Genomic DNA, 27,828 nt, shown 5'->3' with positions numbered 1-27,828 from the left:
GTAGCCACGGGTCATAGAGCAGAGCAGCCCTGGGCGGGCTAGAGGGGCCGAGGGTGAACCATAGAGCGCGGCGTCCGCCGCGGAGCAGAGCGGCTCCACACCATAGAGCGGGGCTGTGAGGGCTAGAGGGGCCGCCTCGGATCACGGAGCTGAGCGCCCCGGCGGGTGGAGAGGCCCGAGCTCTCCGCTGGCCGCGGGGGATCCGAGCGGGCGGCGGGGAGAGGTTGGTTTGCGGGGCGGAGCCCCCCACGGCCCCGCTGCATCTCGCGGGGATGGCAGGCAGCGCGAGACCCTGCGCATGCGCTGGGGAACCCTGAGGGAGAGCGCTGCCCCGCGGCGTTGCCATGGGGACGGGGAGGCGCTCAGGTGAGGGGACGCCCGGGGCGTTGCCATGGGGACGGGGAGGCGCTCAGGTGAGGGGACGCCCGGGGCGTTGCCATGGGGACGGGGAGGCGCTCAGGTGAGGGGACGCCCGGGGCGTTGCCATGGGGACGGGGAGGCGCTCAGGTGAGGGGACGCCCGGGGCGTTGCCATGGGGACGGGGAAGCGCTCAGGTGAGGGGACGCCCGGGGCGTTGCCATGGGGACGGGGAGGCGCTCAGGTGAGGGGACGCCCGGGGCGTTGCCATGGGGACGGGGAGGCGCTCAGGTGAGGGGACGCCCGGGGCGTTGCCATGGGGACGGGGAGGCGCTCAGGTGAGGGGACGCCCGGGGAGTTGCCATGGGGACGGGGAAGCGCTCAGGTGAGGAGAAGCCCGGGGCGTTGCCATGGGGACGGTGCAGGCGGGGCAGGGCTCCAGCTGGTCACTCCCCACAAGGCGCTGTCCTGGAGCCAGCCAGCCGCTCCCCCCCGTGCAATGTCTCCCCGGGCGCTGGCCTGGCGGCTGCCTGGCCCACTTCTGTGTCCCCCCCAGGGCCCCACCACTTGGTCAGCTTGGCGATTCCACCCTCGCCGGCCCAGCTCCAGGGGCACCAAGGGCGACAGGTGCAGGGGTTGAGCCCCCGCCTGCTCCACAGGGAGCCCTGAGATAGGCACCCTGGGCGTGTGCGGTGAAACCCCACGACGGGGCAGGCGGGAGAGCCAGCCTGCAGCGTAAGTGCCATGTGGCTGCAGAGACCTGGCTCAGTGCAGGCCCTGCAAAATGGGGATCGTCCAGAGCAAATACTGGCTATGGGGAAAGAACTGTATTTTGCTTGGAGCTAAAGTTCGGAACAATTTTGGTTAAATTGGAAGGCAGCCTGTTATGTTCAGGTAAAGTCAGTGTGGTCACTGCAGATGGCAAACAGCAATTCAGGGAATACACCTGACACTTCTCATAGACTTTAAAGCCAGAAGGGACCATCATGCTCATCTACTCTGACCTGAACATTGCACCCCCCCACTCCTGTAATAGACCCCTCACCTCTGGCTGAGTTACTGACATCCTCACATCATGATTTAAAGACTTCAAGTTACAGAGAATCCACCACGTACACAAGTTTAAACCTGCAAGTGACCTGAGTCCCATGCTGCAGAGGAAGGTGAAATCCCCCCAGGGTTTCTGCTAATCTGACCTGGGGGGAAATTCTTTCCTGACCCTAAATACTGTTAGGCCCTGAGCATGTGAGCAAGACCTACCAGCTGGACACCTGGGAGAGAATTCTCTATTGTAACTCAGCCTTCCCCATCTCGTGTCCCATCACCGGCTGTTGGAGATATTCGCTGCTAGCAGTTGCAGATCGGCTCCATGCCATTGTAGGCAGCTCATCATACCATCCCCCCTGTCATAAACAGATAGCTAAGGGTTAATGTCTCTTTCACCTGAAGCACCTGACCAGAGGACCAATCAGGAAACCGGATTTTTTCAACTCTGGGTGGAGGGAAGTTTGTGTCTAGGTCTTTGTTTTCTGTCTGCCTGCTTTCTCTGAGCTTTGGAGAAGTAGTTTCTGTTTTCTAGTCTTCTGTTTCTAAGTGTAAGGACAAAGAGATCAGATAGTAAGTTATATGGTTTCTTTTCTTTGGTATTTGCATGAATATAAGTGCTGGAGTGCTTTGATTTGTATCTTTTTTGAATAAGGCTGTTTATTCAATATTCTTTTAAGCAATCGACCCTGTATTTTATCACCTTAATACAGAGAGACCATTTGTATGTATTTTTCCTTTCTTTTTTATATAAAGCTTTCTTTTAAGACCTGTTGAAGTTTTCTTTACTGGGAAATTTCAGGGAAATTGAGTCTGTACTCACCAGAGAATTGGTGGGAGGAAGAAATCAGGGGAGATCTGTGTGTTGGATTTGCTAGCCTGATTTTGCATTCCCTCTGGGGGAATAGGAAAGTACTTTTTGTTTCCAGGACTGGGAACAGAGAGGGGGGAGTCACTCTGTGTAGTTTCACAGAGCTTGTGTCTGTGTATCTCTCCAGGAGCACCTGGAGGGGGGAAGGGAAAAAGGATTATTTCCCTTTGTTGTGAGACTCAAGGGATTTGGGTCTTGGGGTCCCCAGGGAAGGATTTTCAGGGGGACCAGAGTGCCCCAAAACACTCTAATTTTTGGGTGGTGGCAGCAAGTACCAGGTCCAAGCTGGTAACTAAGCTTGGAGGTTTTCATGCTAACCCCCATATTTTGGACGCTAAGGTCCAAATCTGGGACTAAGGTTATGACACCCCCTATAAACTTGAAGGCAGTTCTGGTTTTTGCCCTCACTGCTCCCCCTGGGAGGCTGTTCCGAGGACCAGAACTTACTTCACTCTTCTGATGGTTTGAAACCTTTGCCTAATTTCAAGTCTAAACTTACTGATGGCCAGTTAGTGTCCATTTATTCTTGTATCCACATTGGTGCCTAATTTAAATAACTCCTCTCCCTCCCTGGTCTTTCAGTATTGTTAGTGAAATATTCTGTGCCTTTAACTCCCCCGTGTTACGGGTTCAAGTAGCACTGTTGTGGGTATGTGTAACTGGCCAAGATGGTGCTCTGCAGCAGGCTGTGAGTATCCTATATAACTCTTCAGTACAGATCAGAGCCTCCCCAGGATACAGGGTGTCTGATTCCAAGTACCCCACACCTGCTGTAGAGAGTTTGCCACCAGTGGGAGGCAACACAAAGCAGCTTGTAACATCTTTACACAGGGGGGAAATGTTGTTGGACTAGTAGAGGGTGTCTTGTTATTGGAGGAAGATGGAGAATCCCCTTCACACAAAACCCATCGCAGTTTGCTGCGCTAGGAGAATGCCGGAGTCCTTTCAAAACCCTGCCTGAGTGCCACAAAGTCCACAGCCCCTGGAGCCAGTAAGGCAGCAACCATGCACTTAGGTCCCTTAGTCCTCGCCACCCTGATTGACATTTCCACACCGATGGGGCTGGCTTAAGGCACTCTGGGGCCCTCAGTCCATCTCCTCCTGGGAGCCCCTCATATACAAGAAGCCCTGGTCCAAGCCCATCAGCAGGAATCTGATCAGCCCTGGTGGTGGTGGTGAGGCCCATGGGTCCCTCCCCAGCACGTGTCAGCAACTCCTCCCCCAATGGAGGCTGTCTGCAGGCGCAGGCAGATGTTCGGACCACTTACTCGCTTCCTGTTTTCAAGCTTTTCTTCACAACAGTGAAGGCTAGGAACACAATTTAAAAAAACAGCCAAACACACAAACCACCAGCCATGATTCTGATGCCAGCGTGACACTCCAGGAACCAGGCCGGTACTGCCTATGCCTTAGCCCAGCCCTGCCCGCAGAGTGTAGGTGTGCGACACAACCCAGGCCTCCTCCCCCCTTCCTGTACTAGGAAGGCACAGACTGTGGAGATTTTAGGGGTGGGTGAGCCAGCAGCCATCACACACACTGTGGGGTGTGGAGGAGGCCGGCAGCTGAGACCCTTCAGAAGCAAGGGAGAGCCAGGGCTGCTGGATCCAAGCTTCCGAAGGAAGCAACTCAAAGCAGGCCTGCCCAGCCACAGTCCTTGCTCCCAGTAACTCGTTCCCCTGCTACACCAGCCAGGCGGAGCAGACTGCAGCGGTTAGCTCCCCATCCTCGGAGCCTGTCGTATGCTGAAGGGGGGCCAGTTCATGGCTGCTTGTCTCTGGCGTAAGAGATCATTGGGAATGTTTGGTTCGTTTACAGGATGCTCAGCGACGCCGAAAGCTGCCCTGGACCCACAGGCTGCCCCAGCCTGCCATGTCAGGGAGTCTTCTAGCTGCTGCTCGGGGGCTGGGGCGCTCTGCTTTCTGCTGATCCCACGCTGCAATGTAACGTCCAGCTGCAGTCATGCGACAGAGAGGCCATGTCAGTGCTTGCAAGAAACGCGCAGCGCAGCACCACTACTACGAGCTGTCCAATCAGAGAGTGAGAGCAGTCAAGGCTCTGGCAGGTATGGCTGGTCCGTCGCGCAGAGCTGGGCATGGGGCAGGGTGCAGGAGAAGCACCTGCCTGCTGCTTCGGAAAAAGGGATACCCCCCAGTGCAGAGGGATCACATGGGGCCTCATCCTGCTTGTCCCTTGTGGGCTTCATTGGGAGTTGGGGTACTTGGCACCCCAGAGGGCCAGGCTGTGCCCAGTTAGTGGCAATGCATCAGAGAACATGGGTTTCTTGTGCTCTGTGTGATTTCTGCTGGATATGACGTGCCATGACCTACCTCTGTCTGTGCATGTGCAGGCACTCCTCCGACACCAGTGTGTCCCGGGACTGGCTCCGCTGGAGCCGTCACGTGCAGGGTGTGTCCCAGAGCTCTCAGTGCAGGCATGGAAAATGCTGTTACATCCCCAGACAAAAACCTGCATTAAGCTGGAGCTCAGCTCGAGAGCATGTGTCTGTAATGCAGGGTGAAATCCACCCCCGGCATGGCGCCGTTCTCCCGACACCAGGTACTACAAACCCAGAAAACTGTCTTAAGTTTAACCTGAAATCCGAGCATGCTAATGTAGGGGCACTCAGAGAGCCTTAACTCTGCCCCAGAGTGGAGCTGTGCAGTAATCATGGGCTATGATTAACACGTTCCACTTGGTGCTCTAGACTAGATGAAACTAACCTGGGTGAGACCTAGCAGCCAGAGCACTGGACTGGGACTTGAGAGATGTAGCGTCTGTTCCCAGCTCTGCCTTGGACAAGTCATCTCCCTCTGCCTTCATTTCCAGTCTGAGAAAGGGGCTACGGGTACAGCTTTGTAGAAGGCTTTGAGCTCTGGGTTGGAAAGTGCCAATGAGAACTAGGTAGGATCAGGAATTTTTCTCCTGGGGTCTCTCTGTGCATGCACACACGTGCGTACGGTTATTCCTGCACAGAGGGTGCCAGGATCCGTGGGACTCGGGTGACTCAGCCCCAGCAGTTGGGGAGCTGGCGTCCCAGGAGCTCATTCCTGACTCTGTCCCCACAGCTGCTGCAGAGCAGCCAGTCAAAGAGGAGCCGTCGGAGGCGTTCACGTTCGACATGTGTTGGCTCCCTCTGCCTGGGGAGGTGAAGGCGGAGCAGGACCACGAGTGCACAAAGTGTGGAGAGAGCTTCCACCAGCAGGCCGAGCTGCTGGCCCACAGAAGACCCATGAGCAGAAAGTGCTGCTGATTTGCACAGAGTGCGGCCAGAGCTTCTCCTGCCCCAGCAGCTTCATGCTGCACCAGCACGTGCACAGTAGGGAGACGCTGCAGAAGCCCTACGTCTGCCCGCAGTGTGGACGCACCTTCAGCTACAAGACCAGCCTGGGAGTGCACCTGCTTGCCCACAGGAGCGAGCGCCCCTTCATGTGCCCCTCCTGCAGGAAGAGCTTCAAGAACAAGACCTACCTGGTGGTGCACCAACGCGTGCACACCCGCGTGCGGCCCTACGCATGTGCCGAGTGCAGCAAGAGTTTCCTGCAGAAGCGAGACCTGATGGTGCACCAGCGCGTGCACAGCAAGGAGAGCCCCTTCCCCTGTTCCGAGTGCGGCCGGCGCTTCCGCTACAAGTCAAGCCTGGCCATCCATCAGTGCACACACACGGGCGAGCGCCCCTTCCCCTGCCCCGACTGCAGCCGGCATTTCAAGTACAAGACCAACCTACTGATCCACCAGCGCATGCACACTGGCGAGCACCCCTACCCCTGCCCGCAGTGCAGCAAGAGCTTCACCTGCAGCACCAACCTTATCATGCACCAGATCACCCACGACAGGCAGCAGGAGGGGCCACGGGGGCCGCCAGCAGCCAGGCGGCGGGAGAGGAAGAGAGCCCACACGGCTGACCAGCCCTTCGTTTGTGCCGAGTGTGGCAAAGGATTCAAGAAGCATGGCTTCCTTATCATCCACCAGCGGAGCCATTGCCCAGCACCTGCCGGAGTTAGTGCAGAGCAGGCAGCTGGGCCAGGGAAAGCCCCGTGCTCCTCTCTGGAGCTAGCGCAGAGCAGGCAGCTGGGCCAGGGAAGGCCCCGTGCTCCCCACCGGAGCTAGTGCAGAGCAGGCAGCTGGGCCAGGGAAAGCCCCGTGCTCCCCACCGGAGCTAGCGCAGAGCAGGCAGCTGGGCCAGGGAAAGCCCCGTGCTCCCCTCCGCACCCAGTCCTCGCTCTCGCCAGGGAGTGGCTTGGAGCACAGGGCACCGAGGGAGCATCTGGCAACGGGATGTGCTAGCCACAGGTTGGGCATGCCTGCTGTGTGCTCTACTGCAGGCTGGTGTGACTGGACCCAGCCCCTCCCCAAGCCTTGGGCATTGTGCCCCAGACTAACTTCATTGTGCTCTGAAATAAACCGTCCCCACACCCTGGCCTGCCTGGCTTTGTGTGTTAGCCTCTGGCCGCCAGAGGACGTGACAGCAGCCCAGAGGCTGCCCAGGGCCCGGCCCGGCGCATGCCCCACACCAACTCTGGCTGACAGCTGACCCTGCGTAAGTACTCAGTAGGGTTTCCAGGCATCCGGTTTTCGACCAGAACGCTGGGTTGAAAAGGGACCCTGCTGACTAGGCTGTTAAACATTCGGCTGGCGGTGGAGTGGGGCTAAGGCAGGTCCCTGTCTGCCCTGGCTCTGCGTGGCTCCCGGAAGCAGCCAGCACGTTCCTGTGGCCCCTAGGCACAAGGGTAGCCAGGGAGGCTCTGCGCACTGCCCCAACCGCAAACACTGGCTCTGCAGCTCCCATTGGCCAGCTGCTTCCAGGAGCCACACAGAGCCAGGGCAGGCAGGGAGCCTACTTTAGCCCCACTGCACCGCTGACTGGGAGCCTGTAACAATGCTGGTTCTGGTGGGACCCAACTGAGAGTGCCAATTCAGGACCAATTGCTTAAACAGGGCAGTTACAGCCCAAGGCCGGGGTTTTTCCACCTCTAAGGCAAACCAAACCAGGCAGCCAGAGAGGACTTTGGTCTCACCCCACTGGCTAACCACAAGTCACACAAGCAATTCCCTTAGACACTCCAGCTTTCCAGTATCACCACCAGTGCCACTCGTCCTGGGGATGAATGGTTATGAAAACAAATACCCCAGTAAAAGAAAAAAGGTTCTCCTGATCCCAAAGGACCAAACCCCAGAGCCATATACAAGTCAGATCTTACCCACAAATCACGCTGTTGCCAATCCTTTAGAATCTAAAGATTTATTCATAAAAGGAAAAAGATAGAGATGAGGGCTAGAATTGGTTACATGGAATCAATTACATACAGTAATGGCAAAGTTCTTAGTGCAGGCTTGCAGCAGTGATGGAGTAAACTGCAGGTTCGAATCAAGTCTCTGGAACATCCCCCATTGGGATGGGTCATCAGTCCTTTGTTCAGAGCTTCAGTTTGTAGCAAAGTCCCTCCAGAGGTAAGAATCAGGATTGAAGACAAGATGGAGATGAGGCATCAGCCTTTTATAGGCTTTTCCAGGTGTAAGAACACTCCTTTGTTCTTACTGTGGAAAATTACAGCAGAATGGAGTCTGGAGTCACATGGGCAAGTCCCTGCATTTTACTGAGTTACAAGGCATATCTGCCTCCTCTCAATGGGTCAGTTGTGTAGCTGATGGTCCTTAATGGGCCATCAAGCAGGCTAGGCAAAACTAACACCAACTTATCTGGGGTGTCACCCAGAAGCACAGCACAAGTTTGAAATACAGACAGGATAGAGCCAATATTCATAACTTCAACTACAAAATTGATACACACATACAGACAGCATAACTATAACCAGCAAACCAGAGCCTGGTCTTAGACACCTCATTTGACCCCCTTTATACAAGATTTGGTGCCACTACAGCACTTTGGTTGCAACCATGTTCTATGTGCTCCCAGTTCAAATCAATAACTTGACAGAGCCGCCTGAGATAAGCACCACATAGCTGGAGCCTGCACTCTGAACCCCCTTCCACATCCTAACTCCCTCCCAGAGTCCACACCCCAAGCCTCTGCCCCAGCCCTGAGCCCCCTCCCGCATCCAAACTCCCTCCTGGAGCCCGCACCCCCTCCCACACCTCAACCCCCTGCAATGAGTCTGCTTCCACACTTGGAACCCCTCGGCTCCAGCCCAGAGCCCCCTCCTGCACCCCAAACCTCTCATCCCCAGCCCCACCACAGAGCCTGCACCCCAGCCCCCTGCCCCAGCCCAGTGAAAGTGAGTGAGAGTGAGCAACGGAGGGGGGATGGAGTGAGTGGGGGCAGGGGCGGGGCCTTGGAGAAGCAACGGGGGTGGGGCCTCGAAGAAGGGTCAGGGGATGGAGCAAGGGTGTTGGGCTTTGTGTGATTAGAAAGTTGGCAGCCCCTGAGCCCCTCCTCCACAGGGCGAGCTACTGCCTCAGTGGCTCCTGGTTGAAGATCTCTGCTTGCCCCTTCCCGAGGGCCTGGGGGGGAGAGTGCCAGTGGGTGCTGGCAGCAGCTCGTTGGCGCAGGCGGCGTTCGGCGGTGGGGTTAATCGAGAAGCAAGAAGCCCATGAGTGGGAGCCGAGAAAAAACATACTGGGGGTGGGCTCCAGCTCTCAGTATCGCCCTGGTGGTCCTGCCCATGTGCTCCCCCATCCGCCACCCCAACTTTCCAATGGCAGAAAACCGAAGAACCTTTCCCTGCCCCCTGCCCTGCCCCTGCTGACTCCTCTCCCGGGAGGGGACTGAGCTGCTGCCTGCAGAGCCGGGCTGGGAGGAGCTGCCAACAGGGCACAGCAGGGGTTGGTTCCCAGAACGAGGGGCCAGGGCTGGGGCAATCAGGGCTCAGTGGTGGAGGGACAGGATCCCACCTCTGGAAGCCAGGTCCAGAAGCCAGCCACTGCTGCTGCTCTTCCTACCCCCCGGCAGAGGCTGGTTACTGCTGCCAGCTTCCCTTTTCAATGAGACGTGTAGTCAAAAACCAGACACCTGGCAACCTGAACCTGGCCCCACTCTTAAAGGGGGGCAGGGAGGGCTTTGCCAGGAACCTGTATCTGTCCTGCCAGAGGGTGAGGGTCCTAGGGGCCAGGGGTGCTGCCCAGAGCTGTGCTCCAGCAAAGGGGATAGAGCTGTGCCCACCATCAGCCCTGTGCTACGGGGACTAGCCCTGGCTGTGGGGTGAGAGGTGCAGCGCTCGCCTGTCCTGAGCCCCCGCCCATGGCAGCATTCCCCCTGCCCTCCTCCCCCACAGCGTAATCTCTGCTGCTTGGTGGGGCTGGTGCAGCCTGGCTGGGCAGAGGACTGTGGAGCCAGCCAGGGAAACCCCAGGAAATAACTGGGCAGCCAGGAGCCAGCGAGTCTCTCTGCCAAGCCCTGCCCCGGGGCTGCACTCGCCAGCCAGCGGGGGCTGCGGTGGTGCCATCCCCAGCATGCAGCAGGCTGGAGCTTGGTTCCCAGGAGCCACAGCCCCATCCTCGCTCTGAGCCCAGACCGCAGGAGCCCTCCCTGGGACAAGCCTGCTCTGGGCACCCCCCTGCCCCTGCACAGGGGAGCTGTGTCTGCCTGGGCCCCTCACCATGCCCCGGAGGTTGTCCTGGGGACCCTGGGAGGCTCCCATGGCAGCAGGGGAATGAGGGAGCCTGGTCCCGGTGCTGGGCCGGGTCACGGGAGATGCAGAAAACTCCCAGCAAGGGGCTGCAGCTGCCCCCACCTCCATCTGTGTCTGGCTGGGGCTGGGGCTGGGGCTGGGGCTGGCCCCGGCTGCATGGGGGTCAGCACAGGGAGGAGCTGGAGCTGGCCAGATGTGCGTGTTTTGGGGACAATTTGTGCTGCATTTGCTTCCAGTCTGGTTCCAGTGATGGGGGTGGTGTCTCCCCGGCTGGGGCTGCAGGGCCATCACCACCCAGCCAGCTGGGAGCAGGGCACTGAGCCGGAGAGGAGCCGGGCTGAGGGGAAGCAGTTCTTCTTGGGCCAAGCCAGCTGCTCTGTGGGGCCTGGCGCAGGAATTCCACAAGGCAGTTTCATCAAACTGAGGTGGCACAGCCAGACCCCCGTCCATCACAGTCCCGTTCCCGGCTCAGCCTGCCCTTAGCGCCTGGGGGTCGGGCAGACCTGCAGGCTCTATGGACAGGGAGAGATGGGTGGGATTCCTGGGACTGCGGCATGGGGAGATTGGCTCTGAGGCTGCGGGACATGCAGCCCTGGGGTGAGGTGACACCACTTCCTCAGGTATCAGCCCTACCCACCCAGCTTTGGCTGGGTCGGTTCCCCATGGGCAGGGCCAGACCTCCAGTCCAGGCAGGGAGCAGGAGTCTCGAAGCTGGGTGGTTGCCCAGGCCCTGGTGCAGAATCTGATTTCCCAGGGGCTGGGCCAGGGAGAGCTCTGGAGTGAGCAGTGCCAGGGGAGGAGGGGGGGTGTATCTAGCCGTCAAGCAGGCGGTGGGGTTTATTGCACGCTTACCCTAATGAATAGTGGAACTGGTATTTGCTTTGCAGCCCATGTCCCCTTCGCCCTGCCGGGAGCCACGGTGACCATCACGCTGCCGGAGAATGAGAACTCCCAGCTGGCCACGGTGGGGCAGGGTGGCTTATGGCTGCAGCAGAGTGTCACGGACCCACAGGGTCTGCACCCCCAGCTTTGGAACCATCTCCAGTCACTTGTCACTGTGCCAGACCCCCAGGGGGTCTCGCTAGCTCTTCCCCCAGTGTGGGTCATGTCTCCTCACTGGCCCTGTGGGCCTGCAGCCCCCCCCGCTCCACCCCATGGGCTCCGGGCAGCGACTCCCACGGACACAGCCGGAGGGAGACTTGTGCAATCTTGAGGAGCAACGCCCCTGTGCCAGTGTCCGCAGGGGTACGCAGCCAGCGTGGGCACAGCTGGGTTGTTAGTACCTGGTGCCCGGCCTAGGGGCCCGTCGGGCAGCCCGGGACAATGAAGGGTGAAGCAGGGTCCATCCTGGCCAGCCCCGAGCCCAGCCCGGCTCTGGGGAACCCTCGGGTCCAGTTCTGTTACCCGCACACTCTAGGGCCCCCATCTACCCTTCTGTGGGTCAAGGTGTGACTCAGTTCATTTAGGCAGCCCCACCCTTTCCCAGCTCCTAGGGCTCAGGCAGGGCCGGTGCAAGGATATTTTGCGCCCTAGGCGAAACTTCCATCTTGCGCCCCCCCGCCCCCCAATCACATACATTATACACAATACACGGTCAGGAAATTGTGCCCCAGACCCTTTTTTTTTTATCTGCCATGAGGCTGCATCAACTGTAAACGAAAAAAAATGAAATTTTATTCCTATCAGTCCTTTTTCTTGTTCACTATTACAAGTAAAGGATAGAGAATGCATGTCACTTACTATAATTAACTATTTGAATTTCATCAGCTGTTTGACGTAAATATTGATTAAGAGATCAAGATGACTTTCCCTTAAAATTAAGCAATGTTGATTGTAATCAGAAATACACCTTTTTTAGTCACGTATATGTCCTTCCTTCATATCAAAATCTGACTGGGAGTGCTGCGGAACCCATTCTACCTAACTCGCCATGCACCTCCAAATGATTAAAAACATCAAATGGTACAAACTCAATTTGAATGAAAAATTTCATTTTCTAACTAAATAGGTCACACACACTCAAATGGTTGCCAAGTGCTCTCTGTGGTGGTATGTTCATCTGCTCTAAATGCCTACGAACTTCCCTGTGAAAATAATCTTTGACTTTGATCCAATGAAAGCAGGATGGAAAAGCTCTCCCCCCAGAAGACCTAAGACACGATGGCTGGATGACATAAACAGACACCTGTCCCTCACAGGCACTACCTCATAACATGCCAATTGTGCTCAGGACAGAACATCACAGAGGAATATTATGCATTCAGTGGTCTCTACACTGGCCAAGCAACAGCATGACAACTAACCTAACCAGTCCATCCAACTTTTTTGACTGCTTCTTGGGCACTGGTGAGGGGTAGCGGTGCCAGACTGAGCCCGGTGATGGGTGCACTACAAGTCCACAAACTGAGGCAAGGTGCTGGGCCTAGAGTCCTGCTGAGACTGCTGTCCTGCACCAAGTGGAGCACAGCCTCCATGAGGAGAGAACTCAAATAAATATCACGCTCCTTCTGCATGATTCCCCCAAGCACTTCTTCAGGCAGCTGCTGTGGGGGTCACTCACAGGCTTAGGCCTGCCTGTTGCAGGCAAAACACAGCAGCAGGGCTTAAAACTCAGACAGCTGCCCAGAGGACTCAGGGGGCCTTGGGCAAAGCAAAATTGGGGGCCCCTTCCATAAAACATTTGCAATACTATAGTAACATGTATTAGGAAATGTAAAAAAATAACTAGTGAAATACATTCAAAAATTAACTTGTAATAATTTGAAAATACACTAAATACATTATTTAAAAACATTAAAAGCTGTAATGGTCTGTATACATTTGCAATTACATAATGGGCAGATGATGGGTGATTGTGATGGTTGGTACCAATGGGCTGTCGCTGCCTGGGGGTGGTGCTGTTGTTGCCCAGGGCTTGGTGGGGAGCTGGGCTCTGGGTTCAGGGGTGCCCAGCTCACAGGGGCTGGGCTCAGGGATGTGGGGAGATGGGGTCAGGGTGGTGTCCAGCTCAGAGGGGCTGGGCTCGGAGCTGGGGGTCAGGGCTGTGGGGGGGATGGGGTCAAGGTTGGTGCCTGGGGGCACTGGGGCAGCTCAGCTCTGCAGGCTGCTGTTCTCTCGAGCCGCCCACATACAAGGGGAGCAGGAGCAGGGACCAGCCAAGGACCAAGGGGGCAGGAGCACAGGCGCCTGAGGCCGAGCTGTGGGGAAGCACTTGCTTACCTTGCCCAGCACATGAGCATCAGGATCTTCTTTCTTCCTCCACTCCACCAGACCACCGCTGAGGCTCTTTTCTTCTCCTGCCCCTCGCTGGGGCTGATGTGGAGGCTGAGCCAGGGGGCAGCCCCCGCTTTCCTCCAGAAGCCCTTGTGTCACGCCGTCGCAGGGCTCCTGCCACATGCGCTAAGCAGAGCTGCGCAGTTCTGCCCAGCCGCTGCCGCCCCCCCCCCCACTGAGAAAAATTGCATAGGCTGGAGCCCCTGCTCTGAGAGGGAGAGGGATTTTGATGTCTGAGCCTCTGCTAGCAGCCCAGGGATTCCCCTGGGTCAGCGCGCCGCCGGCAGCCTGAACCTCTGGGCAGTCGCAGCGGCGCCCTGACCCGGGGGACCCCCTGGCCTGCCGGCTGCCGCGGCGGCGCCCTGACCTGGGGCACACCCTGGGCTGCTGGCTGCCATGGTGGCGCCCTGACCCGGGGGACACCCTGGCCTGCTGGCTGTCGCGGCGGCGCCCTGACCCGGGGCACACCCTGGCCTGCCGGCTGCCGTGGCAGCGCCCTGACCCGGGGCACACCTTGGGCTGCCGGCTGCCGCGGCGGTGTGCGCTGACCCGGGGGACGCCTTGGGCTGCCGGCTGCCGCCGGCAGCTCAGACTCCCTCTCTGTCCCAGCAGCAGCGGCCGGTCAACCATTTAAAAAAAGATTGGGGGCGCTTTTTGGCTCCCCCAAATCTCAGCGCCCTAGGCAACCACCTAGTTCGCCTAAATGGTTGCACCGGCCCTGGGCTCAGGGCATCATTTTCTGCGGGTCTGCAGGGCCTTTTCCCAGTGAAAGAGCCTCACACAGTAATACCCTGATCCTCTCTTTATTAACAGTCACCAAACCAGCCTGCACCCGCTGAGCCTACAGTGCTCACCGCTCCCAGGAACGCAGAGGAGCTTCTCTTGATGGCCAGTCAGGATATCCAGCGTCTGCACGGTGTCACTGGCAGGGTGCTGAGGTCTGGCCGCTCTGATCTTCAGGGCTGGGGCCTGGAGCTGGTTCCCAAGAACTTCGTTTTAGACCCCAGCTGATACAGTGACACTTGAGTCCTGCTTAGCTGCCCCTTAACCAGCCATTTCCCTAAATGATTCCTGACCAGTTCTGTAACCAGTCCTGACATATTGTCAAACAATCCTTTAGCCAATGGTTCTCCGCACCTTCATTGATTTACACCTAGCAAAATTAGTTATGTAACAGACACACTCACAAACCAGACAGAGACCAGACGGATAAACCATAGAGAAATGGGGATCATAAAGTCACAATACACATCAAGATTTCACACCCACAACTGCTGCTGAGTGATTTCCTGCCAGACAGATTCAATCAGACCCGGGTTTCTTTAGCCACTGAAGCGGTTTCTCTCTCTGGTGGCGGCGGGTGCTGTGAGGATGGGATGTCTGCTGTGACACAGCTTTAATGCAGTTTAGGTGGTGTGTGAGGCTGTGAGTGATTCATGGTGCTGCTGTCTTAGTGTGGCTGCAGAAAAAGGCCTCAGACCTTACAGTTCTGTCTGTCCGGCCATCTGCTCTTTTGTCAGATTCCTAGGTGAGCACCGACTGCTTCCAGCAGCCCCCACTTAACCCCCACCTCACCCCTCCCAGTCCTTTGTTCCCGAGGGGGGGAGATGCAGCTCCATCCCCCAGCAGAGCAGGGGAGTAGGTGGGTCCCGATCAATGGTTGCTGGGTGTGAAAGTCCCATTGTCTCAAGAGCTCCATCGATGAGGGACCTAAGGTCCCAGGCAGGTAGGCACCGTTCCCACTTGTGTCTCAGCCTGCCCCAAGAGCGGACAGACCTTTCCCACCATGTGACGGTGCTGCCCGGGAGAGCCAGCTGAGGTCACTCAATCAGAGTGAACTGCAAACAAAACAGGGCAGACAAACCCCAAACGCTGGTGGTTATTTCAATACTTAGATTTACCAAGCCAGCACAAAACAGCTTCTGTAGTACCTCACTGGTTACTTAGAAGTTTAAACCACGCAGTTCCCTTAAAATACCCAGCCTCAGGCCTCCGTCCAGACACACCTGTCAGATATGATGATGATTCCTGAAAATCTTACTTCATCATATAAAAGAAAAGGTTCTTCCAATCCCAAAGGATCAGCCACATATCCAGGTCCAATTATAACCTAGATCTTACCCACAATACACGCTACAGCCAATTCTTATTAACTAAGCTAAAATTTATTAAAAAAGAAAAGAGAGAGTGTGTTGGTTAAAAGATTAATACACATACAGACTTGAATTCAATTCTTGAGGTTCAGATACATAGCAGAGGTGAGCTTGTAGTTGCCAAACGTCCTTTTAGAAATAGTCCAGAGGTTATAGTCCAATGTCCATATTCAGGGTGGCTCCAGTCAGTGACGGGGGATCTCAATCCTTACGGCTTAAGGTTTCCCCCTCTTGAAACCCAAAGCAGATCTGAGATGAAGAAGGATCGTGTCCCAGGTTCTTATACATTTCCAGCAGCCTCTCTGCCTGAGAAAACAATAGGCTTAACTCCTTCTCCCAAACATCCTGGCAGTTAGCACAGCGTAATTTATCCATCAAACAGTTCAGATACAGGTCACCACAATCTTCAACGAGACACAGAGACAATAATACTAGTTCACTCAAGTATCATCTTAAATGCTAATATTCCTTTTTTGATCTTTGAATCAAAGCTATAGCAATAGACAAGACTTGTTTGCTTACATCACAAGCCCTGAGCAAACACCTCCCCTTCTACCCCTAACAATGCAGACTTGCATTTCAAAGCTCTGTTCATTTACATATCTTGCTAACCAGTCCTTAAGGTTCACCCATGAGTCAGGTCAGTCGGTGAGGTGAGTTAATTAACTCTTTCTGGCCCCCTCACCTTTCAGTGAGATTTTTATATTGTACTTATAACGTCACAGAGCCCTGTGTGACCAGCCCCCTTCCCCACCCCAGGGGGCAGATCTCAGCGCTGGGGGAGGAGCCCTGTGTAACCAGCCCCACCCCCACCCCAGGGGGCAGATCTCAGCGCTGGGGTGGAGCCCTGTGTGACCAGCCCCCCACCCCAAGGGGCAGATCTCAGCCCTGGCGGGGAGCTCTGTGTAACCAGTCCCCCACCCCACCCCGGGGCAGATCTCAGCGCTGGGGGAGGAGCCCTGTGTAACCAGCCCCACCCCCCACCCCAGGGGGCAGATCTCAGCGTTGGGGTGGAGCCCTGTGTGACCAGCCCCCCACCCCAAGGGGCAGATCTCAGCCCTGGGGGGGAGCCCTGTGTAACCAGCCCCCCACCCCACCCCGGGGCAGATCTCAGCGCTGGGGGAGCCTCTGTCGGCAGCCTGGCCAGCAGGGGACCAGCTGTTCTGTTGCTGCTCAGCTCCGGGCAGCCCCTGGTGCGGGCCCAGCTCCCAGCTCCCAGCTCCCCGCTGTGCTTTGCACTTTGTCCTCCCTTGGCCAGAGCTGCTGAGTGGGGGTAGCCTGGGGGGGCAGAGCTGCCTGGGCCAGGCCCTGCCTGGGTTGATGAGCGCCAGCTGGGCACTCAGAGCCAGCCGCACAGGGGCTCCCTCAGTGGCTGCCTGGACCCTTGACAGCTGCCCCCACCCAGGAATCATTAACAAGCCCCTGGATCGCTCTTAACCCAGCGCAGGGGGGCCTGGCTCCCCTCTCTGCCCCGTGGAGGCTGAGAGCAGCTGGGGCCCAGGCCTGTCAGGATGGGGAGGGGCAGCCCATTTCTCCTCCTCGGGCTCCTGCTGCAGCTCCAGGCTCCCTGTGCCGGGCAGGCTGGGGGGGCAGGTGAGTTCCCGGCTGCCCCTGGCCCACGCTCCCAGCCACTGCTCTGGGCTCCCCCCTGCCCCGCCTAGGAGCAAACAAAGGGGGAAATGCAGATGTCCCCTGGCCTGGCCCGGCCTGGGAGGTGTCTGCAGCTCAGCCTGGGGCAGCCCCAGCAGAGGTGCTGTCTGTAGCAAAGGGGGGCTCTGCCCCTCCCCCAACTGGCTCCAGCGCTGCTGGGTGGTGACCTTGCTGGGGTGGTGCCAGGTGGAGGTGGGCACTGCCCTGATGCTGTGTGCCAGGCTGAGCTGGGGGCTCCTCTCTTAGCCACACAGCGGTAAAAGCCCAGCTGCACGCTGGGAAGATGAGGCACCAGGGGCCAGCACTGCCAGGGACATGCCCAGGGACTCCTGCACCTGGCCAGCGGAGGGCCCCCCCCCATCACGCCAATGGGGGTGACCCTCCGGCTGCCCAACCCCCTTGTATTCCAGGGTCCAGCACACCCCCCTGGTCAGCAGCATCTAGCCCCACACCTCAGACCTGGGCTAAAAGCACCGAGACGCCCGCAGGGACTGGCACCTCCACCGTGGGGGCCACAGCACCAGGTATGGCCCAACTCCACTGCAGGGCCCGGTTTGGCCCTGGCCCCTCGATCACTCTTCCAGCCCAGCCCTGCTCTGCTGGTGCCCCCCTGCCTGTCCAGCCCAGCCCAGCCCTGCCCTGCCGGTGCCCCTCAACCCTGCGCCGCAGCCCCCTGCCCGTCCAGCCCTGCCCTGCCGGTGCCTCCCAACCCTGCGCCACAGCCCCCTGCCCGTCCAGCCCTGCCCTGCCGGTGCCTCCCAACCCGGTGCCCCTCAACCCTGCGCCGCAGCCCCCTGCCCGCCCTGCCGGTGCCCCTCAACCCTGCGCCACAGCCCCCTGCCCATCCAGCCCTGCCCTGCCGGTGCCTCTCAACCCTGCGCCACAGCCCCCTGCCCGTCCAGCCCTGCCCTGCCGGTGCCTCCCAACCCGGTGCCCCTCAACCCTGCGCCGCAGCCCCCTGCCCGCCCTGCCGGTGCCCCTCAACCCTGCGCCACAGCCCCCTGCCCATCCAGCCCTGCCCTGCCGGTGCCTCTCAACCCTGCGCCACAGCCCCCTGCCCGTCCAGCCCTGCCCTGCCGGTGCCTCCCAACCCGGTGCCCCTCAACCCTGCGCCGCAGCCCCCTGCCCGCCCTGCCGGTGCCCCTCAACCCTGCGCCGCAGCTCCCTGCCAGTGCTTCCCAACCCTGTGCTGCAGCCCATTGCCTGCCCTGCTGGTGCCCCTCAACCCTGCGCCGCAGCCCCCTGCCTGTCCAGCCCAGTCCCGCCCTGCTGGTGCCCCCCAACCCTGCGTCGCAGCTCCCTGCCGGTGCCCCTCACTTCTAACCCGCAGCCCATACTATGCCAGTGCTGTGTTGTTCCACCTGCCCTGGGTACCTGCTGTCCAGGCTCCTCCCGGGTCTGAGTGTCAGCTCAGGTTTGTTCACTCTTGGGGTGGGGGGCTGTTCCCCCAGATGAGCCCAGCTGTGGCAGTGGGCAGCCCTGCCCCCCTTGGAGCACCTGCGTGTCCTGGGCTGGGCACTTCTCCTGCCGCTGCGTCCTGGGCTTCTATCTCAGCCGGACCATGGGCTGTGTGCCAGGTAAGGGGGCTGCTCCCCTGGGCCTGGGGGGAGGGTCCCATGCCTCTGCCCCCTGCCATTGCTGCATGGGGCTACCTGCCGTGTCACACCGAGTGGGTGCCCCTAGGGGCTCTGTCTCCCTTTACTTTGCCCCCAGATCTGCCTGGCCCTGGTGATGCCCAGTGTGGGGGAGGGGCCCAGGTCTGGCGCTGGCTCCCTGTGTCCTTCTCACCCCATAGCCAGGATGCTCCCGCTGGGGCCCTGGTCTCTGTTCTGCCTGTGACTCCCCCATATCCTGCTCTGACCCCCATGGTGCACCTGCTGGCAGAGGGGGGCTCTGGGACAAGGGAGCAGCTGCCTGACCAGAGCCCTATGGGCTGGGCTGGGGCAGTGGGGGGTGGCTGGGCTGAAGGGGGGAGCATATAGTGTGGGGGGGGAGGGAGGGGCCCTCGTACCCGGGCTCTGTTCAGGGCAGGGAGGGAGTCTGGCTGGGGGTCCCCTGTGGGCAGCCTGTGGCCCTGCTGGCTCTGAGACCACTTGTCCCGTCTCCCCCCTGCCTTCTGCGTGTTTGAAGCCAGGACGTTCCCAGGGCGCCTCTCCCTGCGGGCCACCGGCCCGGCACCCCCAAGCCCGCTGCCACCTGCCGACCTGCGCAGGGTCGTCACCCAGCTGGAGAGCCTGGTAAGGGGGGGGGGTCTGACTGACACCCGCTGGTGGGCAGTGGGTGCTGGGAGTGAGGCCCTGCTGATGCCCTGGGGGGGCACTGGGGGTGGGGGATGGGCTGGGGTGGGAAGGGTAACTCCTTGGGGAACAGCTTGTGCCCCCTCCCCTCGGCCTGACCAAACTGCATCACAACCCCCTGCCCATCTCTAGAGCCCTCACACCCCCTCTGCACCCCAACCTCAGAGCCCTCACCCCCTCCTGCACCCTGAACCCCCCCACCCTACACCCTGAACTTCTCACCCCCTCCTGCACCCCAAACTCATCCCTGGCCCCACCCCGGAGCCCTCACCCCTTTCTGCACTCCGAACTCATCCCCAGCCCCATCCTAGAGCCCTCACCCCCAGCCAGAGCCATCACCCCCTCTCCCCAGCCCAGCCCTGCCCTGCCGGTGCCCCTCAACCCTGCGCTGCAGCCCCCTGCCCGCCCTGCCGGTGCCCCTCAACCCTGCGCCGCAGCCCCCTGCACCCCAACTTCAGAGCCCTGGAGCCCTCATACCCCTGCACCCCAACTTCAGAGCCCTCACCCCCTCCCGCACCCTGAACACTCCACCCTGAACCCCCCCACCCTGGAGCCTTCACCCCCTCTCCCTGGCCCCACCCCGGAGCCCTCACCCCCTCCCGCACCCTGAACACTCCACCCTGAACCCCCCCACCCTGGAGCCTTCACCCCCTCTCCCTGGCCCCACCCCGGAGCCCTCACCCCCTCCCGCACCCTGAACTCCCTACCCCTCACCCCCTCCCACACCCCCATCCCTGAGCCAGGGACTGGGGGGGGGCATGGCAGCAACAGAGGGAGGGGGCAGGGCCTTGGGGAAGGGGAAGAGTGTTGGGTTTTGTGCAAGTAGAGAGTTGGCAACCCTCCCCTGAGGGCTCCCCGCCCCTCACCTGGGCACCTCTGCCAGGCCCCAGGCATATGCATGGAGGGGGTCCAGGGCAGGGCTGGCCCAGAAGCCCCCTCTCTGCCCGGGGGGGCCATGCTCTATGCAGCCCCAGGCTCTGGTTTCTCTCCTCAGCTGGCTGGCCAGGGCTGGGGGGGCCCTGCACACCAGCCCCTCACCCAGCCCTCTGTGTCTGCCCCCAGTTCCAGCCTATCCTGGGGCAACTGGACGCTTATCTGTCCTCCTCTGTCCTGGACCTGCAGTGAGTGTGGGGCTGGCCCAGGGGCGCTGGCTGCCATGGGAGGGTGGAAGGGAGCTGGTGGAAGGGGACTGGAGCTTGCTGGGTAACCTGGGAAGGGCTGTCGGGGGGCGGTGGGAACAGGGCGCTGGCCGGGGGGGGTTAACGGGTAACCTGGGAAGGGCTGTCGAGGGGGTGGTGGGAACGAGGCGCTGGCTGGGGGGGGCATTACGGGTAACCTGGGAAGGGCAGTTGGGAGGCGGTGGGAACGAGGCGCTGGCCGGGGGGGGCATTACGGGTAACCTGGGAAGGGCAGTCGGGGGGGCGGTGGGAACGAGGCGCTGGCTTTGCATGCGGTTGACCCGGGGGGCCCTGCTTAGCCAGGGTGCTGCCTGGCCCTGGGCGCTGACTGGAGGCGTGGGCCCCCCCAGGCCGCACAGCCAGGCAGTGACCGTCCTGCACAGCTTCTCGGCGCTCTCGTCCGTCACGGCCCGGCAGGTGGATGGGGCCATCGCGGGGTTCTGGGAGCGGTGCCAGGCCAGTGACCCGGCCTGCAGTTTCCTGCGGGACACCGTCTCCTACCAGAGTGAGCGGGGGGGGGGGGGGGGGCTCTCCTGGGTGGGGCCCCGGGCAAGAAGGGGGGACAGACCCCTGCCCCCAAAAGAGACATGCCCGGGGAGCATGGCCCCCATATCCCTACTCCGCTCCCTCCTCTCCCTGCAGCCTGGGGCAGGAGGCACCCAGCTGTGCCCCCCCACGGCCCTAGTGGGGTTCAGGCTGGTTGGGGGGCTCTGACGGAATGGAGAGGGAGCGGTTGCTCTGTCATGGATTTCCAGGCCCCATCTCTCGGCTCCATACAGTCTTGGGGAGGAACCTCCCTCAGAGCGACAGCCCTTCTCGGGGGGCCGCTCTCCTGGGGGTCAGGCCCTCATGCTCCACCGCCTCCTGGGACCGCACCTCCCTGAGCCTCCAGCAGCCTGGCTCTGCCAGGGACCCCTGATCTCCCTGCCCCCTCGAGGGAGCGATGCCCCCCGATCTCTAGCCTGCAGTGACTCTCAGCCAGTGTAACCCAGGGGGTTTACTGAGCGTCTGAACCCAGCCCAGGCAGTTCTCAGGACCTCGGCCTGGCCAGTCTCAGCCCTGGGCAGCTGGGTTTGGCCCCGTTCCCATGGGCTCAGGCTGCTCCCTGTCCCAGTCCAGCCCCCTCCTTCCAGCCAAGCCTCTCTCCCCTCCTCCGCCCTTTGTCTCTTGCCCCAGGGCCCGCTCTCCCTTCCGTCCTTTGTCCCCCTTGGCTCCTCGGCCTTTTGTTCCCCCCTGGCTGGAACTGGCTGCTCAGGTCACTGGCCTCTCTCACCTCGGCCCTTTGTCCCTCACTGGCCACAACCAGCTGCTCCTGAGCTGGGGGGGCCTCCCTGTCACCAGTCGCTGGGGCCCCATCTCCTGGACCCCTGCAACAGCAACCCCTCCTCACACATGCAGCACACGGGGAAACTGAGGCACACACAGCTCTCATGGAAAGTCTCAAGAAAATTCCCCACTTTATGGCAGACTGGGTTGGGAGTGGCTGGCACGGAGCTGGGCAGGGTGTCTCTGGAGGGGCTCAGGCCAAGTTGGGCATGTCTCAGGCTGGGCATGGGAGGGAGGTGGCTCTGGGGGTAGCTGTGACAGGGTTGGGAGGCCTCTGAGGGGGACTCCAACCAGGCTGTGTTCTCTCCCACCCGCCCCTAGGCCTGAGTCTCTGTGAACTGCAGCCCTGCGACCCCGTCTCCACAGCCTGCGTGTTCCAGGATGGGCTGGCCCAGTGCCCCTGCCGGCCGGGATACCACCCCGTCCCTGCCAACGGCCGTGCCTGCGCAGGTTGGGCAGGGGGCTCCATGAGGCTGGGGGGAGGGGAAGGCTCTCAGCAGGGTGGGAAAGTGGCGCTTCTCCCCCCTCCCCCAGGGGCCCAACCGCCTGCCAAGGGCCGGAGTACCAGGGGTTGGGCAGGGAGAGGCTTTCAGAGCTCGGCACCTGGGAAACTCTCCCACGACCGCAGCTTCCCTGCCCGGGCTCAGCGGCTCCAGGCTGACCTGCTGCGGGAGTTGCAGCATGAGCCAGGCTGCCCCCAGAGCGGAGCCCCATTGACCTGGGCAGCCACACGCCCAGCCAGTGTCCCTAGTGCCGGGATGGGGTACGGGCAGGGGGTGCTGCACTGACACTGCCATCTCAGTCCCCGTGCCAGGCTGGGGGGATGACAAGCAGTTCTGCAGAAAAGGACCTGGGGGTTAAAGTGGATGAGAAGCTGGATATGAGTCAGCAGTGTGCCCTTGTTGCCAAGAAGGCCAACAGCATTTTGGGCTCTATAAGTAGGGGCATTGCCAGCAGATCGAGGGACGTGATCATTCCCCTCTATTCGACATTGGTGAGGTCTCATCTGGAGTACAGTGTCCAGTTTTGGGCCCCCCGCTACAAGAAGAATGTGAAGAAATTGGAAAGAGTTGAGTGGAGGGCAACAAAAATGATTAGGGGGATGGAGCCCATGACTTATGAGGAGAGGCTGAGAGAACTGGGCTTATTTAGTCTGCAGAAGAGAAGAATGAGGGGGGATTTGATAGCAGCCCTCAGCTACCTGAAAGGGGGTTCCAGAGAGGATGGATCTAGACTGTTCTCAGTGGTGGCAGATGACAGAACAAGGAGCAATGGTCTCAAGTTGCAGTGGGGGAGGTCTAGGTTGGATATTAGGAAACACTATTTCACTAGGAGGGTGGTGAAGCACTGGAATGGGTTCCCTAGGGAGGTGGTGGGATCTCCTTTCTTAGAGGTTTTTAAGGCCCAGCTTGACAAAGCCCTGGCTGGGATGGTTTAGTTGGGGTTGGTCCTGCTTTGAGCAGGAAGTTTGACGAGATACCTCCTGAGGTCCCTTCCAACCCTCATATTCTATGATGGGGCCTGGGCAGGGGTGCTGCCCTGGCACTGTGGTCTTGGTCCCAATGCCAGGCTGTCCCCAGCTGTGTCTGGAAAGCAACCAGGGCCTTGCCCAGCCTGTGGGCATCTCACTGTATCTCTCCCCCTGCAGCCTGTGGCAGCGGTTTCTGGCTGCGGGATGGCGTCTGTGCCAGGTGAGCTCTGGCATCCCACGGGAGGCTGCTCACAGCCAGGGAAGCGCCCATGCCCTGGGAGCAGCCACTGTGCATTGGCTGGTGCCGTGCAGCTGGGGGCACTGGCTTCTGGCTGGTCCCGTCATCGGGGACCTGGTGCCGCCCCGGGGCCTCAGATCCCCCATGGCTCCACCAGCGGCTGCTTGCGTGGCAGGGGCAGGCGGCCTAGTGGCTGGAGCCACACAGGCTTTGCAGACACTCCCTGTTACCCTTGGGTTTGGGAGGCCCCCTGGCAGGCAGCCTGGTCTATAGGGCTGGGGGGATGGAGGGCAGGTGAGGCTGAGCAGGGTTTGCTGCTGGGACACACACTGAACCCTGGTCTCGGTCTCTGCAGGTGCCCGTTTGGCTTTGGTGGCTTCCAGTGTGAGGAGCGTGAGTGTCTGTGTGGGGCGGGGCCCGTGTGGAGCTGGGGCTGGGGATGCTCAGCCTGGCCAGTCCCCCTGCCAGCAGAGCCCCAGAGCAGCAGCTGGGGGGTGCGGGGGAGGATGTGGCACTGATTCCAGCTGGCAAGGCCCTGGGACAGCAGGGGGATGGGGGCTGTGCTGGGCCCGGTGCAGCGTGTGGTGCTGGGGAGCAGCCCCATGGCGGGCACCGGCCCTGCTGATGGATCTCTCCTTGTAGCCTTCCTGCTGGTGCTGGTTGGGGTGTCCTGCGCTGGGGGCGTCGTCCTGCTGCTGCTGCTGACGGCGCTGCTGCTCCTGGGGTAAGACGGCTGCCATGCGAACGCTCCCTGGTGTCCCTCCCTCCTCACCCAGGGCGAGGGGATCCGAGGCTGCGGGGAGAGCCTGGGGCTGGGATATGGGCTGTGGGTTGGGAGTGAGGGGCTCTGGCAGAGCTATGGGGAGAGCCTGGGGCTGGGATATGGGCTGCGGGTCGGGAGTGGGGAGAGCCTGGGGCTGGGATATGGGCTGCGGGTCGGGAGTGAGGGGCGCTGGCAGAGCTATGGGGAGAGCCTGGGGCTGGGATATGGGCTGTGGGTTGGGAGTGAGGGGCGCTGGCAGAGCTATGGGGAGAGCCTGGGGCTGGGATATGGGCTGTGGGTTGGGAGTGAGGGGCGCTGGCAGAGCTATGGGGAGAGCCTGGGGCTGGGATATGGGCTGCGGGCGGGAGTGGGGAGAGCCTGGGGCTGGGATATGGGCTGTGGGTTGGGAGTGAGGGGCGCTGGCAGAGCTATGGGGAGAGCCTGGGGCTGGGATATGGGCTGCGGGTTGGGAGTGAGGGGCACTGGCAGAGCTATGAGGAGAGCCTGGGGCTGGGATATGGGCTGCGGGTTGGGAGTGGGGGGCGCTGGCAGAGCTATGGGGAGAGCCTGGGGCTGGGATATGGGCTGTGGGTTGGGAGTGAGGGGCGCTGGCAGAGCTATGGGGAGAGCCTGGGGCTGGGATATGGGCTGCGGGTCGGGAGTGGGGAGAGCCTGGGGCTGGGATATGGGCTGTGGGTTGGGAGTGAGGGGCACTGGCAGAGCTGTGGGGAGAGCCTGGGGCTGGGATATGGGCTGCGGGTTGGGAGTGAGGGGCACTGGCAGAGCTATGGGGAGAGCCTGGGGCTGGGATATGGGCTGCGGGTTGGGAGTGGGGGGCGCTGGCAGAGCTGTGGGGAGAGCCTGGGGCTGGGATATAGGCTGTGGGTTGGGAGTGAGGGGCGCTGGCAGAGCTGCTGGCTCTGGTGTGGAGCAACCACTAGAGGGCACCAGCCCCACTCCTGTTTGGGGGTGAGGCTTATCCCCTCCCCCCTGCCACCTTGCTCAAAGCATGGGGGTGTGGGAGTCATGGGGGTGCAGGGTGATGGGGGAGATTAGGGGGGATTTGGGGGCTGTCCTTGGGGGTTATGGGGGGCAGTGCATGAGGGAGCAGGGCAATGGGGGACAGGGCATGTGGGGGGGGGCAGTGTTCCTGTGGGGTGCAGGGCCCTGGGACCCAGCCAGCCACGACCTGGCACTTTGGAGTGACTGGTGCAGTTGCTCTGGGGGTGCAGGGCTTGTGATGACACAGCCGCCGGCCCGGGGCCATCAGCTGGGGCAGATTCTCCTGCCCTTCCCACCTCGCCCTAGGGCTGCTAGGCCGGAAGCCCCCCTCCCCCCCCTGCACAACTTGTCCTCCCTATGGGTGCCAGCCCCAGTGCCTCAGGGCTGGGCCCACCCTCTCCCCATGACCCTGGGGTGGTTGAGTGCAATGGGGGGCCCCATAGATGGCAGTGAGGCTGGGGAAGGGGCAGTGCAAACCCTGCAGTGCCCTGCTCTGTGCTGGGAGGGCACCTGGAGCTGGCTGGGGTCTCTGGCCTGGGCAGGGCCGCCCAGAGGATTCAGGGGAGCTGTGGCGCTTATACCCACCGGCGGCGATCCGGGTCTTCGGCTGCGGGGGGCCCTTTGGTCGCTCCGTGTCTTTGGCAGCACTGAAGGTCCCCTCCCCTGCAGCCGAAATGCTGCCGAAGACCCAGACCGCCCCTGGGCCAGAGCTTGTGGGGCCCCTGCGGTGCCTGGGGCAAATTGCCCCACTTGCCCCCCCTCTGGGCGACCCTGGGCCTGGGCCTGGGAGGGGGATGAGGTTCCTGGGGCTCACGAGGGGGCAGCTGGCCTGGTAACTCCCCTCTCTTCTCAGGAGAGCCAAGGCACTGGCACAGGGCCCCAGCCTGGCAGAGCCGGTAGTGCCGCCCTTCCAGCCCCAGCAGCTGAGCCTGCCCCGGGTGCGCCCTCCGCGGCCCCTGGAGGAGGTGGAGATCCAGGAGCTTGGCCGCGGGGACAGGCTGAGCCTGGTGAGTGCAGGTTGGGGGAGCCCTGGGGGGCCTGGCACAGCTCTGGCACTGGGGAGCCCCGGGTGAGTCAGCACCAACCCCCTGGGGCAGGCGTGGGGGGAAGCTCCCTTGCCCTAGAGCCCTGGCTGTCTTTTTGCTGTGTCCCCCTCAGATGGCACCTGGGGGCCATCTCTCCCCTGCCCCAGCGCCCTGGCATGGCAGTGGGCCCTGGCTGGCAGCTTGGCCCTGGGGCAGCTGCTCTCGGAGGGGCAGGGCCGGGACCAGCTTCCCCTCGTGCTGGGGGGCAGGGTGGGGGCAGAGGCCAGGGCATATGATGCCCAGTGTTTGGGGCAATGGGGCAGGGGCCCACTCAGGGCAGGGCCTGACGCCTCCTTCTGTCATGGCTACAGGGTGCTGGGCGGGTGCTGGCTGCCGGGCCCCGCATGAAGACGTTCCGGGGCTCCCAGAGCTCGCCCAGCTCAGCCCCCCGGCCAGGGGGTGGCCAGAGCAACCTGGTGTTTGTCAGCGATGAGGAGTGGGGCCACCGGAACTGCTGAGGGGAAGGCGGGGCACTGCCCCATACCTAGCCCCGTGCCCAGCCTGGGAGGAGACGGTGCCATTCGAACTCAGATCCTCAGCCCTGCCCTGAGCTGGGAGGGGCTGCCACATAGGTGTGCTGATTGGCTGGCATGGTGTGATGTATTGTGGGGGTGTCACAGCCAGTAGTCAGGGTAGGCCCCATAGCAGCTGCCCCACAAGGCATCCCAGCCCCTTGGCCATGAGGGCTGGAGCTTGATGGGATGGGGCCGTGGACTGGGCCCCCCCAGTGTGGGGCACTCTGAGGGGGGCTGGTGGGGACAGGGCCATGGGCTGAGCCCCTCAGCATGGGGCATGCTGGTGGGGGAGGGATGGGGTTGTGGGCTGGGCCCCCCCCCCCAAGCCAGGGGCATCCTGCAGGGGGGCTGGTGGAGATGGGACTGTGGGCTGGGCCACTCCACTCTGCTGGGGCATGGGGCGGGTCCTGAATTTTGTTTTAATTTCTAAATAAAAGGAGTGGAGGCTGTGCTGTGGGAGCTGTGCCCTGGTGGGGGCACCTGTACTGAGTGCAGAGTGGGGTGCTGGCCTGGCCCCATAACACGGGCTTGGGGCAGGGCTGTGGCTGCCTGGAGCCTGTGCTGGCAGCGGTGGGATCGCTGAGAGCCGGGGTGTTCCCGGGCCAGGCACCCCCTGGGACTGGCAGCTGGGGCTGAGCAGAGGCCACTGATTACTGGTGCCCAGCTCTGGGGCTGGCTAGGCCTGGGGCTGCCGTGTCCCTAGGTGGCCATCTCTGAGCTTGGGGGCAGGGCTCCTTGTTCCCTGGGGCTGAATCCTCCAGGCCTCTCTGGAGGCAGGGCAGCCATGTGGGCCTGTGCTCCATTAGCACTTCGGGGGGGCAGCAGGCTCCTGCTGAGAGGGGCTGTGGGGCCAGGCCCCAGGGCCCCTGCTTTCCCCGGCTGGGACACGGCAGAGCCAAGCACTGGGAGGGGCCTGGCTGGCTCTGCTGCGGGCTTCCTGGAGCTCAGAGTCCTGTCTGCTCCTACCAGCCATCATGGCTGTAGTCCAGGGGAAGGGCCTCCTGGCTGGGCTGAGGACA

At 61.1% G+C, this 27,828-nt stretch overlaps 1 protein-coding gene across 6 annotated transcripts; it reads left to right on the top strand.

Annotated features, from left to right (window-relative positions):
• Positions 1 to 27,032, top strand: LOC127045888 (zinc finger protein 169-like). 6 transcript variants are annotated; one of them, XM_050942705.1, is made up of 13 exons: positions 1 to 223; positions 4,088 to 4,334; positions 17,345 to 17,458; positions 18,386 to 18,511; positions 19,065 to 19,171; positions 20,294 to 20,352; positions 20,760 to 20,914; positions 22,057 to 22,185; positions 23,384 to 23,426; positions 23,800 to 23,837; positions 24,087 to 24,168; positions 26,063 to 26,216; positions 26,606 to 27,032. In XM_050942705.1, the coding sequence occupies exons 2-13, from the start codon at positions 4,232 to 4,234 to the stop codon at positions 26,750 to 26,752; spliced, it is 1,257 nt and encodes a 418-aa protein (XP_050798662.1). In that variant the 5' UTR covers positions 1 to 223; positions 4,088 to 4,231; the 3' UTR covers positions 26,753 to 27,032. The 6 variants fall into 6 exon arrangements, with proteins under 6 accessions (XP_050798662.1, XP_050798664.1, XP_050798658.1 ...); XM_050942707.1 differs by lacking the exons at positions 23,384 to 23,426; positions 23,800 to 23,837; XM_050942701.1 differs by lacking the exons at positions 17,345 to 17,458; positions 18,386 to 18,511; positions 19,065 to 19,171; ... (6 more) ...; positions 26,063 to 26,216; positions 26,606 to 27,032 and adding an exon at positions 5,338 to 7,538 and having other exon boundaries at positions 16 to 366.
• Positions 27,033 to 27,828: the final 796 nt, after the last annotated feature.

This window comes from Gopherus flavomarginatus, chromosome 2, assembly GCF_025201925.1.
Source record: "Gopherus flavomarginatus isolate rGopFla2 chromosome 2, rGopFla2.mat.asm, whole genome shotgun sequence".
In the NCBI taxonomy this organism is placed as follows: Eukaryota; Metazoa; Chordata; order Testudines; family Testudinidae; genus Gopherus; species Gopherus flavomarginatus.
This window is presented reverse-complemented; position numbering and strand designations above follow the sequence as displayed.